The 20225-nt window shown below is 55.8% G+C and overlaps 1 protein-coding gene across 3 annotated transcripts in view; it reads right to left on the minus strand.

Annotated features, from left to right (window-relative positions):
- Positions 1–20225, minus strand: part of ADCY2 (adenylate cyclase 2) — a 221474-nt gene that overhangs the window by 187615 nt on the left and 13634 nt on the right. For all 3 annotated transcript variants that reach the window (XM_037529616.1, XM_037529615.1, XM_037529617.2), the window contains exon 2: positions 14818–15015. In XM_037529616.1, coding sequence (XP_037385513.1) covers positions 14818–15015 — 198 coding nt within the window. The remainder of the gene's footprint in view (positions 1–14817; positions 15016–20225) is intronic.

The following is a 20225-nucleotide window of genomic DNA, read 5'->3' on the forward strand; positions in this document are numbered from 1 at the left end:
GCTGAGGGTGAGGGAGCAAGAGGGCCGGGCCGCAGGCAGACCCCACACAGGCGCAGATTCCCGCCTGGGGACCCAGAACAGCAGATCCAGGGTGCAGGCCTGTTACAACCAGCACAGCCAATGTGTTCTTTTTTTTTTTATTTTGCTATGAAGCATGAAGTTTCTAAAGCAATGGTTTTTAAGGTACAACAGTGAGGGCAGCAGCGAGCACTCCCTACGCTGACCATCAGCCATGTGTACTCATGCCACGAACAGCTGGCAGCACCGTTCAAACTCTTTGGGTGAAAACGTGCTGCTGTGTGGGAACACAACTTACTCATGTAACTCTCAGCCCCACAAAGCCTCTCACTGGCTCCAGCAGCACCTTCTGGCTCTGCACAGATCAGAGTCTGACACAGGCAGAGCACAAGCCACGAGCAGCCTCTCAAGTTCCAGCAGTGCCTTTAAAAGCAGCCAGACTGCTCTGAAGAGGAAATACAAGTGGCCAACAGGCATATGAAAAAATGTTCAACATCGCTTGTCATCAGGGAAATGCAAACCAAAACTACCATGAGATACCATCTCACACCAGTGAGAATGGCACATATTTAAAAAACTAGCAACAACAAATGTTGGTGAGGGTGTGGAGAAAAAGGAACTCTTCTGCACTGCTGGTGGGAGTGCAAACTGGTCCAACCACTATGGAGAGCTGTGTGGAGATTTCTGGACCTACTAAACATAGAGCTTCCATAGGATCCAGCAATTCCACTCCTAGGTATTTACCCAAAGGACACAGAAACATCCATTCCAAAGAGCACCTGCACCCCTATGTTTATAGCAGCACTGTTTACAATAGCTAAGCTTTGGAAACAGCCCAAATGCCCAAAAATAGATGACTGGATCAAGAAGATGTGGTCCATATACACCATGGAATATTACTCAGCATTCAAAAAAGATAAACACATGCCATTTGCAGCAACATGGATGGCTCTGGAAGGGATCATGCTCAGCGAAATAAGCCAGAAAGAAAAAGAAAAATCCCGGATGGTCTCACTCATAGCAGGAATCTAGAAAACTTGAATAAGGGACCAGGAAAATGAATAACTATAAGAAAGTGAAAATCAAAATCAACAAACAACTATGAACCAGAAACACTCTATGGGGGTTGGGGAGCGGGAGGGGAGGGATTGGGGTCAAAATAAGGGGTTTGCAATTGTATGGGGAATATAAAAATAAAATTTAATAAAAAATAAAAAATAAATAAAATAAAATTTATAATGTAAAAATAAATAAATAAATAAAAGCAGCCAGAGCTAATTTTAGTAACACATCATGCAGCCTGTTTTCCAAAATAATGTAATTCGATCGCTTGTGAGTGAAAAATCATCAAGGGTAGGTTTACAGCCTGTTCTCACACTTGACCTTCAGAGGCTGTGCCTGCACTTGGAGCTGGACTGGACAGTCACACGGGAGGACCCGGCGCCTGCTCGGCGGATGTGGGACTGGAGCCCGCCCCACCACCCACGTCCTCACCGCCTGTCTCGTTTCTTCCTTCTCTTGCACCAAGGAGGACGCCGACCTCACCAGAACCCAGCTGGCTGGAACGTGTGCAGCCACGCTGATGGCAGCTGCCTGTGAAGGTCTGAGGTCCTTCCTCTGTGTTCCGAGATGCTGAGAGATGCCACTGCCAAGAGGTGTCGAATTTTGTCCCATGCACCTCCGAGTCACCGAAATGATGACACAGCGCGTTTACTGTCAATAAAATGACCTGTTTCATGATGAACCACTGAATTTACTTTTTTAATATTAAGCCAATTTTGCATTCACCCATGTCATATTATAAATATGAGCACAGGTAGATACAAATGATACACAAAGATCTCTGTATAAATATACGCAATCTATGTCTGTATTTAGCTAAAGTACTAAAATTCCCCGAACTCCTGCATCTATGTTCGTGAGCGACGCTGGTCTGTAGATTTCTTTCCTTGGAACGCCTTTGGCTTTGGTGTCGGCATAAAAGCGCGTCACGCTGAGTGAAGAAATGTTCCCTCGCCTTCTGCGTGGAGGAATTTGTGTAGGTTTGGGATGATTTCACTCTAAAATTCAGTGGAACTCAGCAGGGAAGACATTGGTCTTAGAGTTTGCTTTCTGAGAAAATATTTCACAACCTATATAAATTATTTTTACACATATAGGGCTATTCAAGTTATCTATTTCTTCTTGAGTGAGCTTTGTTAGTTTACTTTTCATTTCATCTAGATTGTGGAATTTACTGGCAGAAAATGGTTCATAATGTTTCCTTCAATTCTGCAGCATCCAGAGAAACAATGCATTTCATATCCCTAATTTTGGTCCAATTTATCTTGTCTTTATTTCCTATCAAGCTGGCTAGCCTTATCAATTTTATTGTTCATCTTAAAGAACCAGCTTGGTTTCACTGATTTTCTCTATCGTTTTTCTCTTCACAATGTATAACAACTTAGTGATTTGAACCCCACATCGTTTTGTAACATAAACATTTAAAAATTTCTCTCCACGCACTCCTTCAGGGCCCCCCACATACGGTGAGTCACCTGTTTCCATGTCATTCAGTTCACTGTACTTGCTAATCCCCCTTGTAATTTCTCCTTGAATTCCTGGGTTATTTAGAAGGGAGTTTAGTCCCCAATCGTTGATAGATTTCCCAAATTTCTTAACATCATTGGCTTCTAATTTAAGTCCATGATCACCGAAGAACAGACTCCTTACGATGTTCATTCTTTTCAGCTTGGGAGGCTCTCCCAGCTGAGGACTCGCGTGCTCTCGTGAGGAGTCACGGGCACCTGAGCAGATGCTCTGATCCACTAGGTGAAGCTGGCTCCACTCTCCACCAGGTCAGCTTGTTTGGAAGAACTTTCACATTCTCCCATCTCCTGGCCAGGTTTCTCCCTACCTGCCCCATCCATTACTGAAGTAAGGGCACAGATCTCATGCCATGCATCCCTAGCCTCTCTCACAGGTGCCCAGGTGCCCACAACTGTTAGGGCTTCTTGATTCGTCTCGATGCACCAATCACCTTTGCATTAAGAAATGATCCTCCTTGTCCATGGGACTTGCTCCAGGGCCCCGTTCCTGGAAGTGCCCCACCTGCTCTCTCCCGGAGGGTCTCCCTGTGGTGTGGGCTTCTCCCATGCACCTGTTGAGGTGGAGGCTTGCTGCCCCCCCCACAAACCGCCATGCTCCATTTCTATCCCTGCATCTTGTCCCCTCTTTGGTTTTAGGTCCTAAGAACCCCAGGCCCTCTGCTCTGACCCCTGTTTCTTCTACCCCACAGGACTGCTGCAGGCCAGGACTACCCAGAAGCCAGGACAACTACAGGGTCATCCCCTTTGTAGGGTCAGGAATGGGCACAGGGCAGGTTTTCTGATCCAGCAGACCGGGTAAAGGAGGAGTCAGAGTCCTTAGCGGCATTTGCAGGCTTTTATGGGGTTTACCTGGTTCACAGCAGGCAAGGGTGCTGGGGGGCTGGGAGGCTGGCAGGCCTCCCAGCCCCCAGCAAGTCTTCACTCTCTCTGGGCTCTCCGGCCTTCTCTGCTTCTCTATTCTCTGCTTCTGTTCTGCTTTCTCGGCTTCTCTTTCAGCTTCTGCTGGCGCCCCCGAGACGCCGCCCCTAAAAGCCCAGTCTCAGCCCAGGTGAATCCCATCTACCTAGGCCCACGCCCTACTCCAGGTGCCGCCATCAGGCATGCATTCAAGACCGCAAGGATCCATCATCTATCCTGATGGCGGGAGGGCAGAAAAGCCTGATACTTTTCCTTACTCTCCCCCCTCACATCCATGTCCCTTCTCGTAAGTGTCCCTTCCCTGTGAGACCCTTCAGCCCGCACCTTAAAGGCACTATTTCATGTGTTTTGCCCATGTAAAGTCAGGACTGGATACAGTGCAGGTTTTCTGATCCCATGCAGACCGGGTAAAGGAGGAGTCAGAGTCCTCAGTAGTTTTGCAGGTTTTTTATTTGGGGTTCACCAGGCATATGGCAGGCAGGGGTGCTGGCTGGGGGGCTGGGAGGCTGGCAGGCCTCCCAGCCCCCAGCAAGTCCTCACTCTATCTGGGCTCTCTAGCGTTCGTTCTGCTGCTTCTCGGCTTCGGCTTCGGCTTCGGCTTCGGCTGCGGCTGCTGCTGCTGCTGGTGCTGGTGCTCCTGGCGTCCCCCCGTGACGCCGCCCTTAAAAGCACAGTCTTAGCTCAGCTGAATCCCATCTACCTATGCCCACACCCTATTCCAGGTGCCCACCATCAGGCATGCATTCAGGACAAGGATCCATCATCTATCCTGATGGCGGAAGGGCAGAAAAGCCTGATATTTTCTTTACCCTACAGTCCACCCCCTCAGGGTTTTCTGCCATACAGTCTATACATATATACACAATTTTCTAAGCAAACAAACAATGCAGCCATGGCCCACAAAAGCAAATACATCAAATAACAAAATACAACATAACAAAATACAACAGAACACAAATAAGTCCAGGCAGGGCACCAACCAAGTGCAAAAGACAATTATTGGTACCAGCAGATGAGCCACCAAATCTGCTGCCGAAGGCACTGCTCATACGAGGGAGGGGAAATCACACACTGCATCTGCTATAACACACCAGGAGCCGTCAGGCTTCCTGGCCTTCTCTGGCTGTAGTCTCGGCTACAAGGCACACACAGCATCCACCCCCAGGATGCACTAGCTCTGGGATTGGCAATTTTATTCTGTTGGGGGTAATCGCCAACCCTCAGGGTTTCTGTCTGCAGTCGCTCCAACACTCGGCCTTCATGGCCACCCATGCGACTCACAGACCCCTGCTCTCAAGCCAACCCACTGCACAAGCACATGGGTTGGGGATCCAAACTTTGCATTTGGCTTGGGCTCCACCCCAAGCCACATTCCCCACCCGTCCCCCAAGGACGGGCTCCTCAGCTCCTCACCCTCACTCAAGAATGAGCAGGGCATCACCCATAGGCGATTTTACGAGACTCACAGGGCTTCAGCTTACCCAGGCTGCTTAACAGCCACTTAGGGCTTCTCAACTTAGCATCAGTACCAGCTTTTGCCACCTTAGTTGGCTTTTCTCCTCCACCTGGCCACTGGGCATACACAGGCTGCTTTTGGCCATCTAGGCCCACTGGCCACCCCCAGATTCTCAAAAAATAAACATAACCTGCTAAGGTCCTCCGCCTTCTGGCGGGATTGTCAGTCCAAAATCATCAGTTCATCAGTCTATCAGTCCATTGGCCTCTCCCTGCTTCAGCAATGGCCTGCTGCCTCAGGGGTCATTGGCTGGTCCTTTCCGGTGTCGTTGGCTGGTCCTATCCGGTGTCGTTGGCTGGTCCTTTCGGGCGTCTCCTTCACGCCAGGTCTCATCCTGTAGCTCGTGGACGTATCCATCTTCTATACCGCCATGGTGCCTCCAGCGTCGTCACAGGCAAAGTCTGTTCTCCTTAGTCCCTCCAGGTCTTCGGAGGGCTCCAATACCCGTCTGCATGGATCTTGCCGACATACGCCAATTGTAAGGGGCAGGACAGGGCACAAGGCAGGTTTTCTGATCCCATGCAGATCGGGTAAAGGAGGAGTCAGAGTCCTCAGTAGTTTTGCAGGTTTTTTATTTGGGGTTCACCAGGCATATGGCAGGCAGGGGTGCTGGCTGGGGGGCTGGGAGGCTGGCAGGCCTCCCAGCCCCCAGCAAGTCCTCACTCTATCTGGGCTCTCTAGCGTTCGTTCTGCTGCTTCTCGGCTTCGGCTTCGGCTTCGGCTTCGGCTGCGGCTGCTGCTGCTGCTGGTGCTGGTGCTCCTGGCGTCCCCCCGTGACGCCGCCCTTAAAAGCACAGTCTTAGCTCAGCTGAATCCCATCTACCTATGCCCACACCCTATTCCAGGTGCCCACCATCAGGCATGCATTCAGGACAAGGATCCATCATCTATCCTGATGGCGGAAGGGCAGAAAAGCCTGATATTTTCTTTACCCTACAGCCCATTTTTCAGTTAAGGCAACACATTAAGTTGAGTTTGCAGTCCTCCCTCGCCTTTGGAAGTGGACACCCACACCATTATCTGCTTTCGAGTAGAATTATTGCACGGACGATTTTAAAAGAATGCTTATTAATCTCTGCTTTGACTATGCCAGACGACAAAATTGCTAAAACCAGCTTATTACAAAATAATTCAATTTAACACAGTTTGGGCTCGGATATAGAGAGACATAAATATTAATGGAGCCTTGGGAACTAGATCTTCTGTTTGAAATAGGAAGCTGAATTTAAACAAGCATGCGGAACCCTAAATCACGCGCGGAGCTGAGCACCGACTGGAAAACACACACAGCTGAGGGCGCTTTCTGGGGCTTTTTCCCGCAGCAGAAACAAGCAGCTTGTGAAGCCCTCTGAGCCTGCCCCAGGCCTGAACCCGCTGAGGGGCGGCTCGCTCCCCACCCCGAGTGGCTGACCGTGCGCCCTGCAGGGAGGGAGCGCCCCGCAGGGCCAGCTCTCAGCCTCCCAGGTGGGGCGGCCTGGGCTCCTGCCGCCCAGGGTGAATGGACAGACGGGTGAGTCTTCCTGGGCGCGTGGTCTGTGTCTAAAGGACCCTCGCCGAGAAGGCCACGTTTGGCTTCAAGCTCTGCTGGCTCTGATTTGAAATTCTTCATCACGGGGGAACAAGGGGCCCCCACTCGCCCTTCCCTCGGGGCTCAGGTACTGTCGCAGGTCCTGCAGGGAGGGAGGACGCAGGTGTGTGTGTCCTTGGGCCTCTGAACACACCCAAGCACGTGAAGGTCATACTCCCTGTTTCGTCATCTCTGTTCCTCGGCACCTGACGTGGGTTGAACTGTGTGCTCCCCCGCGCCCCCCAAAATAAGGATAGACGGAAATCCTAACCCCAGAGCCTCTGATTGTGGCTGATTTGGAACCTGCCATTGCCGATGTGGCCAGGCAGAGGGGTGAGGCTGGGCCTCAGCCAAGGGGACCAGTCCTGAAGATATACCTCATGCAAAGAGACGTGGGGACTGGAGAGGGAGCGGGAGGCTAGCCTGGGGAGGCCCAGGACCGCTGCGGAGCACCACAGCCAGGACCAGGTCTGGCTGGGCTCCCCTATGGCTTCGGAGGCACTCCGGCCCTGACCTCACCTTGACTGTGGATGTGGGGCCTCCAGGACTGCCGGGCACGCACTGCTGTTGTCTGAAGACCCCTGCAGTTGGGCTGCAGGCACCGCCCAGCAGCGCTGGAACTCGGGGGCCTCCGCACACCCCTGTGGGGGGAGTCCTGGCCTCAGCCCTGCTCCAAGGGAGTTCCCAGCACCCCCATGTTTGGTGACTCCCCCTGCCCTGAGTCCAAAGCACATCACGGACGGTGACAGCCAGGGCCAGTGGGGCAGGCATCCTGGGGGACCCAGGAGTGTCGGGGGACAGAGGAAAGTGCCGGGGTGTCCATGAGGCTAAGATCAGAAGTGACTTCACACGCCACCCGGGCCCAGGTGTCCACAGTGCGCGACGTGGGAAGCCACCACTCGCCTGCTGCCTCCGGGAAACGTGTCTGTCTTGCTGGGCCCACTGCGGGGAGCACAAATGGTGGCTGAGGCGCGGGGGAAGGAAGACGCCCGGCCAGGACGGGCAGAGAGTGAGCCGCCCCGGCAGGCGGACCTGGGCCTCGCGGCCTCCCATGACCCCGCCCCACTCAGCCTCACTTGCCAGCCCCTCAGTCCCCTGCTGCCCGCTGTGGCCAGCTCCGTGGGGACAGTGGGGCGCACAGAAGGGAGGTGCCCAGGGCGCGGCCTGGGGGGTAGAGCTAGAGCTGACAAGACAAACACAAGGAGTTGTTTGAAGACCCACGGGGTCTGCAGGGCCCCAAACCCAGATGGAGGTAAGAAAATTACAGCAAAAAATAAACAGAAATGTACACCGACAAGACCCCACAAAGGGAGGATGGGGCGACAGGGAGCAGGGGGCACGGCAGGGCGCAGGGGGCACAGCGGGGAGCAGGGGGCACGGCGGGGGGCAGGGGGCAGCAGCACAGAGGCTGCGCACGCGGGCCCAGGGCCGGCCTCCTCCACGCCAGCGGCGCCCCTGGCCCAAGGCGGGTCCCTCGCGCCTCCCCTCAAGGTGGGCGAGGGTGACGTCGGGGCCGCAGGGGAAGGAAATCTAAAGCCCTGGATCCGGGAAGCAGGGAAGGCGTTGCCTAGCAACTCTTAATAGGAAGTAATTTAAACTCTGCGTTTATTCTCCCCGGGAACTTGCTGCTCCAGGCTGGGGTCTAGAATTCACCCCTGAAGCCGCAGGGCCCTGCAGCCCACCCACAGCGTCCCCTCGCCATGCTGGCAGCCGGACACGAGGCCAGAGTGGCCGAGTCTGACACGCAACCTTCTCGCAGCCACTGGGCGACGCGAGGGCGGAGAGGAAGCCCCCGGGCCGGCGCCACCAGCGCGGTCTCCGTCTGAGCGGCGGTGAGGCACCTGCAGAGGCTTCCTCCCCGGGCGTTGCTAGCTCTTTGGGGAAAACGGGCCACACCCCCCCAGGAGGTGCTTCCAGAGCCCCGAGAGCCACACCCACAAGACCGGGTCCAGGGGACAGGGGGCCTGGCACTTGCACCGGCTCCTCCCGCAAGGTCACCGGGGCGCCCAGTGCAGGGAGGGGCGGGAAGGGCCGGCCGAGTCCCAAGTGCCACGGGCCCTCTGGGTCTGGTGGGCTTGTCCTGTGCCGGGAAAGGGGCCAGCACAGGTGAGCTGGACTGAAGTCAGCTGTAAGGCACCCGTCCGTGGCAGCAGCGCCCCTCCCAGCTGTGACCCTGACTGTGGCCATGAACACGGGCGTCCGTCCTGGCACCACGGAGGCCACTCCTCTGGCTGACTCACCTCCAGCTGGGACCACAGTGATGGTTTAAAAAGTGACAGGAGGGTCTCCCTGGTGGCGCAAGGGGTTAAGTCTCAGCTCTATGAAGTAATTTGCAGCCATTGTAGCACAAGTTCAATCCCCAGCCAGGGCGCTGACACACATGGCGCAGCAGACCTCTCCTGTCTCCCCACTGCTCCCCTCAGCAGTGTGTTTCAGTAAATCCACCTGTTCTGCTCCCCACTCTGTCTCTGGTGAGTCCTCTCGCACCCCCCCCCACACCTCTGGCCTACACCCCAGCTCCTGCATGCATAAATAACTAATCTTTTTTTTTTTTAAGATTTATTTATTTATGCAAGCACTGGGTACAGTCAGAAGCGCGGGAGGGTGAGAGAATTCACCAGAGCCAGAGCGGGGAGCAGAGCAGGCAGAAGGACCGAAGTACACTGCTGAGGGGAGCAGCGGGCGGCAGGAGAGGTGTGCGCGCCATGTGGGACCCTCCTCCGGTGGCTGGGGAGCAGCAGGGGATCGAACCGGCGCCAGTGCTCAACCGCTGCGCCCCTGGGGAGTCCCTAAATAACTAATCTTTAAAAAAAAATAAAAAGTGATATGATCAACTTTCTGGTACCTCTGAAGGAACAGCTCCCTCCCCAAGAACCGAAGAAGCTTTTCCTAAATAACCTCTAACTCGAAACTGGTGCAGAGAGAACAATCCAGAAGTCCCAAATGTGCCCCTTCCTCATCACCAACAACTGTGTCATTTTGGGGGCATGGTAGGAATCACCCTGCAAGTGTCAGGGACACTGATGCCTGAGGATCGGGGTGCCCAGGTGCTGGTTCAAATTCTGGCTCTAGCTGTGAGATGCTGGGGGAGTTGCTTAATCTCTCTGGGCTTCTGCCAGGCCCTCTGCAAAGTGCAAGTAACACCAACACCTGCTTCACCACTGAGCACACCCAGCAAGTCCTGCAGGTAAGAGAGGGGGCGCCCGTCACAGGAGGGGGCACATTCTCCACCTAGAAGGGGAGGGGGCAACAGGGGACACCTCGCGTGTTCCCATGAGCATCTGCGGAGCCATCGGGACCCGGCAACCCTGCCGGGGACCAGGGATGAGCACTGACTCAGTCAACACCCACTCTCACTATTACAGGGCAACTCCAGCATAAAACGGGGTGCCTGCCTGTGGGTCCTCACCTGCGCGCTTAAAGGGGACTCGCACTGCAGGCGCACCCAAAGGGTTAACAGAGGTTTATTCACAAGGGAAGGGGAGCGAGGAGATGTACGACTCAGGGAGAAAAGAGGGAGATAAAGTCTTCAATGCGTCCTACCCGCTCCACTGACCTGGATCCCAAATGACCCACCAAGACCAAACCCGCCTGGCCAAGAGCAGGAGCCAAGTGAGCCCCGACCCCACTCACAGGGCTGGTTTCATTTACAGAGAAAGTGGCTGCTTAACTCCGCCCTCAGGGCCTCGCAACCGCCCCTTGGGGATCCCGGGATGTGTAGTTCCCAGCGTCTTGATGGCGTGGGGGTGGCGTCCACAAAGCCCATATGGAGTGTGCGCAGGACAGCCTTTCCCCCTAACATCATGAGGAACACCCGTGGGGGCGCGGAGGGGAGCCAGGCCTGGGCGACGACCATGAAACCGCCTCATGACGACGCCCGGAAGAGAAAGTGACAGACGGTTCCAGAAGCAGAGACAGACGAGGTGGGGCTGGGAGGGCCGGGGCCACGGACCGCGGGGAGCACAGGGGCAGGGAGGACACTGAACCGCCTCCGGCCGGCAGCGCAGCCACATGGGGTCTCAGAGCAAAGATCATTTTCTAAAGACTTAATTTTCCCTCGGGTGTATGTTCTTTACTAGCCCAGCAGCCCCTGAACAGCCTGGCGCAGGCGCAGAGCGGCGGCCCCCTGGCCACCCAGGACCACCCACTCTCGAGGTCCACCACTGTGGACACAGCTGGGCCGTCCCGCCGTGGCAGGCCCACGTGCGCATGTTTTTCATTGTCCTCTACTCTTACTAAAAAGCAAGACGTCTGCAGGCCGATGTCCTATTTCTACAGGAAAACACACGGCGCTCGCTGGCCATCTGGCCTCCTCGGGACAGAACAAAGAGGGCCTCTTCTTCTGGAGCCGAATATCGGCCTTTCAAGTTGGGGGTGATCTGACAAAGCCTTGCAAGAGCCTCCCCCGCCTCCTGCCGAGGCTGAAATGGGACTGGTCAGAGGGGAGTTTTATTTACTGCAGGCTCTTAGTGTGAGGACAGCAGGGGCCGCGAGTCAAATGCACACACGGCTGGGGTCATGTGGCCAGCAGGTCCCTCCACCGCAGCGTCGTGAGGTGGAGCTGGACACCACTGTCCCTGCCTGCCCCCCTGAGCCGCAGGCCCGCCTGGGGTGGAGGCCGCTAAGTGGGTAGTTTTCAGGTGTGATGAAATGGATTCGTCTTGTAAGAAATTCATGAGCCAAAACAACAGCTAAAAGCTCAGGCTTGCACCTAACAGAATTTTTTTTTTTTTTTTTTTTTCAAGATTTATTTATTTATTTATACAAGCACTGGGTACAGTCAGAAGCGCGGGAGGGTGAGAGAATCCACCAGAGCCAGAGCGGGGAGCAGAGCAGGCAGAGGGACCGAAGTACACTGCTGAGGGGAGCAGCGGGCGGCAGGAGAGGTCTGCGCGCCATGTGGGACCCTCCTCCGGTGGCCGGGGAGCAGCCGGGGATCGAACCGGCGCTGCAGAGGCTGCGGGCAGCTTCGCAACCCAGCGCTCAACCGCTGCACCACCGGGGAGGCCCAACTAACAGAATCTTATTCAATCCTTCCCGTGGCCACAGGGAGAGGACTGACCCCTCCCCCTGGCCCCCCAGTCCCAGCCGCCCAGTCCTGGGCATGTGACCAGCGAGAAGGGGTGGGAAGGCTCAGACAGGGCTCCGGGCAAGGAGAGGAGCCCTAGGCCCCAGCCAGGCGGGGAGAGGGCCGCGAGGTGGAGGTCAGGGAAGGCCCCTGGGCCCGGGCATCTCGGAGGGGAGGACTTGCGGGCAAGCAGGAGAGAGTGTATGAGTGCCAGAGGACGCTGAGACGTGTGCCAGCTTCTCAACGTGCCCGCCCAAGGATTCTCCTTGTGGATACTTGCTAATTCACTCAACAGAGAAACAGAGATGAAGAAACACAAAAGCTCAGCCTCAGGAAGTGAACCAAAGACACTGCAGAAATGCAGCAGCAAGAAGGACTCACTAGCGGTCACCCACCACCGGGCCCCGCACGCCCATCGCTCAAAGGTAGCGGCAAAGCCAAGGCTCTCTGGTGCCAACACGTGCACTTATGTTGCACCATCTGTTTGCACAGCCACAGGGTCTCAGGGCTCTGTTCTCTCTGTGCATATGAGTGCAAACCCGTTCCAACAGGACATTGACACACCAGGACGTCTCGAATTCCTGAGGACCCCGGTTTGGACAAGCATCCAAACCCCAGGGCACACGACTGCCTCCACGCTGGGCTGGCAGCTGGACTGCCCAAGATGGACACCGTGTGAGCATTAGCGCCTCGAGCCACATGTGCATCTGGCTTTCTGGAGTCAGAGCCCCTGGAGAAGAAGCAGGCGGTAACTGCCAGGGGCTGAATGGTGCCCCCCAAAGATACGCCCTGCCCTCAGCCCAGCACCTGTGCATGCAACCCGATCTGGAAAGGGGGGGTCTTTGCAGATGTCATCAATGAAGAGTGCTCAGGAGGCGGGGCCTGACCCCAGAGATGGGGTCCTCGCAATTGGAGGAGAGACACAGCGAAAACAGCCAGTGATGATGCAGGTAGGGACTGAGGAGGGGCGCCCAGCAGCCCAGGACTGACCAGCAGCTGGAGGGGGCGGGCGGACTGGGGAGCTCAGAGAGCCCGGCCCCAACACTTCGATTCTGCACTTCCGGCCACAAAGCTGGGAGACAGTTGTTCTAAACCAAAGAGCACAATGTGGATGGCACCCTATTGGCCCCAGGACACTGGGGTCTACCCCGGAACAAAGAATCGGTCATGGGAAACAGGTGGCGTGGCTTCAACAGGCATGGTTTCCAATTCCACCTCTGCTCCTGCCGCCGGCACCACGCTCTGAGCAGGAAATTCTCTCTCCACACTGTTTACAATCTGGATAAAACGCCTCCTCTGCTAGGACTTACCTATTGGGAAGGCACCACATTCTAGAAGCTTCTGGACAGGCGTCATGGGCTTTGTGCTGTGACAACCACCCTGGCAAGCCCGGGGGGAGAATGTGCCCCACACACATCACCACTGATTTGATTAAAAAGTAAAAAGCATCCCATGTACTTGGCCCAGAGCAACCACACAAGCGCCTGACGTACGAGCGTTGGCAGCAGACGGCCATCGTGCCTCCACTCATGCTGCTTTCAAACTGCTCAAGTATTTTTAACTCATTTAAGAAAGTAAGACACAGCAGTGGCAGCCCCCACCCCTGCCTTGCCCCCCTGTCATTCTGTCAAAGGGAAGGTTTTTGTGCTGCAGCAAAGCAGCCCAAGCCAGCGCGGGCGCCCAGACCCGCGAGCGAGCACAGCTGTGCCTCCAAACAGCTGCGGCCAAACGCTTGGCAATTTGCTGCCCGACTTCACCCAGAGTTTTTGGGCCCATCCATAAAATATCAATTTTAAATATTTTCCACTCAGGAGCAGCCACACAGACCGGACATCCACTGCGCAGGGACACCGGCAGCAGGGGGGAGCGGGGCGGGCCCCCTGCGCTGAATTAAAAGAAAAGGACAGAAGGGCGCCACTCGGCCGGGCTGGGCCAGGCTTCGGAGAAAACCTCCTGGCGGCCCTTCCTGCTGCATTTTTCTCCTTCCCACAGCGGCTCCTTCCAATGCATTCCTGACCCGTCCCTACACCGGCCACCCTCTCACCTGCTGCTGCTTTCCAGGGCGCATGCTGCAGGCATGCCCTGATCAGAGCTGGCTCACCACTCTGACGCAGTGCCCAACACACCTCCACACCCCACTCACCAGGGACTAATGAGAGGTTTTAATAACAGGTGTTGGGGGGCCATGGGTCTCTCACCGGGCACCCCAACCTTTGGGTCTGGGTAAGCTTGTGGGGTGGGGCTGCCCTGGGCACATCGAACGCCCAACAGCATCTCTGGCTTAGAGGACAGCAGCCCCCCTTCCAGGCTGTTACCTGCCATGGACTGATGCCCCGTGGGGTGAAATCGCCCCCACTGCGCACCACGCACAAGAGCCTGTCAGAGTCATAACTTGGGGTTTGAGCCCCTGCTCCACTCCCCAGCACCCTGGTTCCCATCCTCTGCTGCCCCCACTTGGATCCCCTTCACCTCTGCGGGGGCCTCTCAGTGCTGCATCCACCGCGGCCCTGGAAGACGCCCAGGGCTTGGTGACAGCTGGAAGCCACCGCGGAGGATGCAGAATCTGCAGCCCGCGCCCCGCCCCGCACACCCCACTGAGGGAAGCCACCAGGATCCGCTGGAGGGGGACCCCGTCTGAGCTGTGCCAGTCCTATAGGACTTGCCCTCCTGATGCCATCTGCCTATGAGGGGCACCTCCACGTGAAGACCCATGGGTGTGCAACACATGTGTGTAACAAGCCTATTGAACGACGCCATGGCGTGGCTGGAACGCCGGCGTCACGGTCGCCTGTGAGGAGGCCCACCAGTCCGTGGACAGGCAAGGGGCGTCCCTGGCAGCTGCTTCCAATCCAGGGAGATTCCGGAATTGTTGGAATTCGGGGACGCGGGAAAACGAGACACAAGCTGCCAGGCGAGGTGTCCACCCAGACGCCAGCATAACGTGCAAGCGCAGGTCAAGGTGCGGCCCGAGACACACCTGGCGGCCGGGAGGTGCGCCAAGTCCCGTGGGCGCTGAGTGGCCTCGGCCTCGGGGCCTCCAGGTGGGCTGTTTGCTCAGCCGCGGGTCTGGGGCTCACAGCGCGGGGCCGTGCGCGCCACGTGGGGGCGCCTAAGGAAACCCCAGAAACAGGCCACACCTTACCTGGTCCCAGGGAGAGACGGTGCCGCCGAAGCCCATGAACAGGTAGCCCATGGCCACCAGGCACATCCAGATGACCAGCGAGAAGAGGCGGAGCAGCTTCTTGAACACAGACTCGATGCAGACGAGGATGAATATGGCAAAGAAAATGGCCAGGGCCGTGGGGACTGTGATGAGAAACGCCACGTGGTTTTCCGCTTCCTGCGGGAGGGAAATACAGAGACAGGCACAGTTCAGAAACAGCGCCGACGGTGCAGATCAGCATGTCACCCACATGAATCCATTCCGAATACAGCGCGCTGTAAGCCTGATTCACCAGCAGAGTTCAAATGTCTGAAAATTTAAGTTTCCTGTGAAATAATCAAGCTTTTCACACAAACAGCCTGTACGAGATGTTTAAATGCTGCAATACAGCTGGACCATCCAATCCAATTTTGCCTGACAGAGGGAGAAATGGCTTGTATTCAAGAAATGAATGTAAGAGCACAGAGCAACGGGATTAAATCAGACAAGCAACTTCTCTGCGGGGCTTCGGAGTCAGAAATGACTGGACTTAGAAAACGAAGGCTTCCGAGGGCGTTTGAAATGGTTCATTTTAAAAAAAGGAAAACCGATCTCCGTCTCCCTCTGTAAACTGATGAGCTCTCATTGTAATGCAGGATAATTAATGTTTTAATGGGCTCACAGGTTAACAGAAAAGGGGCGGGGAGCACTAACTACAGAGATGAGCGTGGGACAACCCAGAGGGCGCCATTTGGCCAGTTCCTTGCCCACCTCTCTCTGGCTCCAGCAGCAAAAAAAAAAAAAAAAAAAGGCATTTATTATTAGCCTCTTCCTAATGCATCTTTTAAAATCCACTCTGGCGCCCCAGTGCTCACTTTCCCTCCGCGCACACGAGGGCACGCTACCGCACGCCACACACCTGCAGTGTGAAGTCGAGATACCATCCTCCCTCGGGCCGCAGCATCTGCAAGAGAAGCTGCTAGAACCTTGCTGTGAGCGGCTTTGCTACGGTCTTTATTTTTTTTTAAGATTTATTTATTTATTATTTATACAAGCACTGGGTACAGTCAGAAGCGCGGGAGGGTGAGAGAATTCACCAGAACAGGCAGACTGATGAAATACACTGCTGAGGGGAGCAGCGGGCGGCAGGAGAGGTCTGCGCGCCATGCGGGACCCTTGCTGGCGGCCGGGGATCGAACCAGCGTTGCAGAGGCTGCAGGCAGCCTCGCAACCCAGCGCTCAACAGCTGCGCCACTGGGGAGGCCCCACAATGGTTTTTAATCCTCACTCAGACACTCAGTTCTCAGTGAGCCTCAGGTTGTCCACCCTCCTGGCCTGGACGGCACCGAGTCACGGCTGCCGAAGGACACGCGCGTATCGGTTCTTCCTGTCTGTACTACACGTTCTTAAAAACGTATCTCGTTCCTCAATTCTCCAACAAAACACATTTCTTCAGGGAAAAACTGTTTACTCAAAGAACTCACTTGGGTTCTGGATGACTAGATTTTAGACCACTGAGAGCTCTGGTAATCCTGGCCTGTGTGTTCTGGATTTCCAAACACTAGACCCTGGTGCTTCATACACCAGACCCGGCTCTCTGTCCCCCCGCAGCCCTAACTTCACACTGAGATGGCCACGCCCAGATGCCAAGCCACCAGCCGTGGAGAGGCGGAGAAGCGGGGCTGGCAGGCAAAAGACCAGGCAGAATCCGTCAACACCGTGATTCAACTGTGTTAAGTGACACCTGGAAAGAGGTAACAGCAAAAACAACCAAATACGTGTGTCCACACATGTGTGCACACGTGCACATGTACCCAAAGGTGTGCCTGTGTGGGCATATCTGTGCACAAATAAATGAAACTGTCTGCAGCACACTCTGTCTTACCCACATTAACCCCCTACCACACACAGTCCTGAGGAGGAGGCCCTGGGCCGGAGCTGCTCTACCAGTGAGAAAACCGAGACCCCAAGACCGAAGCAGTTGCCACAGCTGTGCAGCTGGAGGAGAGCGCTGGGCCCACTCTGAGGCCCAGCCCACAGCTCTGCCCTCAGACCACGCACCAGCCCTTGTGCGGCCGAGGAGCTCGTGCTTCCAAGACTGGGCAAAGTGCAGAGGACGGACTGCGACAGCCGGTCCTCTCCCTTGTGTCTATTCCTCCGCCGACTGATAGCCAAAGCTGCACCCTTCCTCAGACCTCCTGGCAAAGGGGGTTGGCGTCACCAGCTGCGGCCCAGCACTCAGACCCACCCTGCCCAGGAGGGCGTGCCCTCTGCGGAGGGACAGCCTGGCAGGCGGATCGTTGCAGAGAAGCTCGGGAAACCCCCAAGGGGTGTTCCGTGTCCCCCCACTCCGGTCCTCTTGTTATGAATTCCCACGTTAGTCATGCATATTTTTGCACCATTTTCTGGAGAAATAAGGGTCAGTAAAATCACTGATCGTCCCCCATGCGGGTTTCCCGAGCTTCTCTGCAACGATCCGCCTGCCAGGCCGTCCCTCCTCAGAGGGCACACAGCAGGGCTCCAAGTCATCGCGGGTTTGAGATGCTGGAGTCTCGCTCTCACTTTTTAAAAATTTAGTATCAGGGTCTCGACGGCTGAGAAGGGAGCTGGCCGCGGGCGACGTCACCCCGGGCTGCAGACAGTGCCGGGGCCCCTCATAGTCTCAGCGCTTTCATTTCTTTCAAAATCAGAAAAAACCCCAAGCTTTTAGGGTCAAAGACCACACTCATCTTCTCGCCAGCACAGCTGGAAACTCTAATTTTGAATGCATTTTTAGGGAGAAGGGAAGGACCCCCGTCACAAAGCCACCCTAGGGGGCCGGTGGGCACCCTCCTCCCAGGCGCATGACGTCACAGGTGGGTCCCCCACACCAGAGAAGCCCCTGCAACTTCCAACAGCACCGAGCCTGGTGGGAGACTGATCCCGGGTGGCCGGTGGCCAGGACAGTCATCGCAGTTTCAGAAGCTGTGGCTTGACCCTGGCCAGCCCCGCACCCCTGAAGAAAGGGGCTCCTCGAGACAGAGAACTGCCATCCGCTTATTGTGCATGTGCCTTTTGAACTCTAGGCCCAAATAAGCCTTCATCCAGGCTTCTCCCCAACATGGAGTCTGCGACGGGGGCCTCAAGGAATAAACAGCCGCGTTCACGCAAGCACACGCTGCGAGCCACGTTTGCCCCCGTTTGCTGTTTGCATCACAAGCTTTTTGGGGGTGAAATAAATGAAATGGAGGCACGCCTCGGCCAGGGGCTGCCTGGTTGCCTCGCCCCCTGCTCTGTTTCTGGGGGACACACGATGCAGGGAGGCCAGGGGCTGTGTTCTCACCGGGAGCCGGATTTTCAAAATTCAGAGTCTACGACCAGCAGAGGAGCCGACAGGAAAGCAAACTAAAGTGTGAAAAACATCGTTGCTCTAAAATACATCTGTGCGCGTCCCCCCACCCGCTCCCTTTGTGGGGAGACACTGCAATGTAATGCAAACTAAACGGAACGTGCTGAAGCGCTTGCAGGAGGGGCTGTGAGCCCGGCGCAGGATGGGCGCCCCCTTGGTCTTGTCAAACATCTTGTCCTTCTGCTTTCCTGCTCTTTCTGGTAATCCTGAACGGCTTCTCACTGCGGTGGTGCCCGGACACCCCTGGCTTTTATTTATTATGTGACAATTCCTTTGTGTCTCGGAGGCTTTTCCGGGGGGGCAACCGATCACGTGTCTTCACTTTCTTCCACGTATGTTCTTCATCGTTTGTTAAACTGCACTATTTTCCCCTCAGATGGTAAAGGAGAGTCTGCTGAGAAACACTGCTTTTGCACAAAAAAGATACCTGAGTGCAGGGTATGGAGCCCACGCGTGGACGCTGGACCCCGCTCCACCCCCTACTGCTGTGTACCCGGCAGCAGTCGCTTAGTCTGACAGCGAAGCGACGCCAACCCGGGTGAGGACAGGCGGGCGCTGGGGGCCCGGCAGCAGGCAGGGGCGCAGTGGGCTCTGCACCCCCGCTCCCGGCATGCCCTGGGCCAGAATCCAGACTGGAGGGTGCTGGCAAGAGGGCGAGCGCTGAGCCGCGGCTGGCGGGAGAGGGGGGAGGGCAGGCCGCTCCCTGCAGCTCTGGCACTTTGGCCCAGGCTCCCTGTTCTCCGCGGCGGCCATCACCCTGACCTCGGGGACTGCCCCCTCGGGTGCCCACCCAAGGAGCTCTCCGGACCCGGCATGGCCCTGCCTCTGGGCGAGCCCACAACCGCGCTGGCAGCTTTGCTCCGGGGCCGGGGTGCTCGGCTCTGGACCCGACCCGGCTGTCTGGTATTTGCCCGCAGGGGGTGGGTGACTTCAGTGTGATGGGGAGTCTCTGTTCTGAAATGTGTCACTCTGCTCCTCGTCTTGCTCTACCTTTAAGGCCTTTGAGCCACTAGAGTGTGAGGACTCTTCTTTTTGTGCCCGGGCCGGGGTGGGGCTTGTGGCGGGCGTGGACCCTTAGAACAGGCAACTGGGGCTTTTCCCTTTCACAGTCTGGGGTCCTGGACACCCCGTGGTTCCACCTGCCGTCAGTGTCAGCTCCTGGCCGGCAGTGAGCTGCTGGTGTGGGCGGCGGTGCATTGGCCGGGAGATGGCCACCCGCGGTGAGTCAGCCGCCTGGGGAGAGATCGGCTGCCCCATGGCACTGACGCCAGGAGCACATGTGGCTTCTCTAGAGTCTGTGTCTTTTTGCTTCAAATACGTGCGATTTATTCCCAACCCTTAAATAGAAAAGCTGGCTTGGACCTGTGGAGACGTGTGTGCGTGTGCAACTCACTTCTAGTCATTAGCTCCAACGTTTGAACCGACGGCCATCTTTCCGCGTGGGAGTCAGCAGCTCTTGCGTCTTTGCTCTCTAAGTCCCATGTGAAAGCCTCCTTTTCTCCACGGCATTGGAAACTACATGGCAACTTCTTGGCTTGGTAGGTCCAAGATGGCATCTGAAGTTCTGTAGCAAAGTAACTTCCCTTTCTCCTTCAAGGCCAGTCTAAGATGCCCAAGATGGTGCCTGAGGCCACATGGTCTCTGGAACTCTCTTACTGCCCAGAATTTTGATTCTTTGCTTTCAATCTCTTTCTGAGATGTTTGCATTCAGTCTGTGTTGTCCTTTGCTAGCATGGGTTAAGTTCTGTGACTCTGGCTTTTATTTATGACTATTCCCTGACCTCTCCTGAATGTAAAACTAAAACTTCAACTGATTTTTGCAACTTAGCTTGACAGTCGTTCAATGATTTGGAAAATCCATGCTTGGGGGCTTGAGATTAAGTCCAGCAGATGAAGCCTCTGAGATCTCAGAAAGGGGAAGGTTAGTAACAGTAATGGAGTTTATAGGGAAAACACAAAGAATGCAGATTTAAGTTACTGCCTTCTGCTGGAAAAGATATAAGCACACTAAGTCTTCCTG

The sequence above is a fragment of the Talpa occidentalis genome, unplaced genomic scaffold (assembly GCF_014898055.3).
Source record: "Talpa occidentalis isolate TD23 unplaced genomic scaffold, MPIMG_talOcc4v2.1 talOcc4.6, whole genome shotgun sequence".
NCBI classification, from domain to species: domain Eukaryota; kingdom Metazoa; phylum Chordata; class Mammalia; order Eulipotyphla; family Talpidae; genus Talpa; species Talpa occidentalis.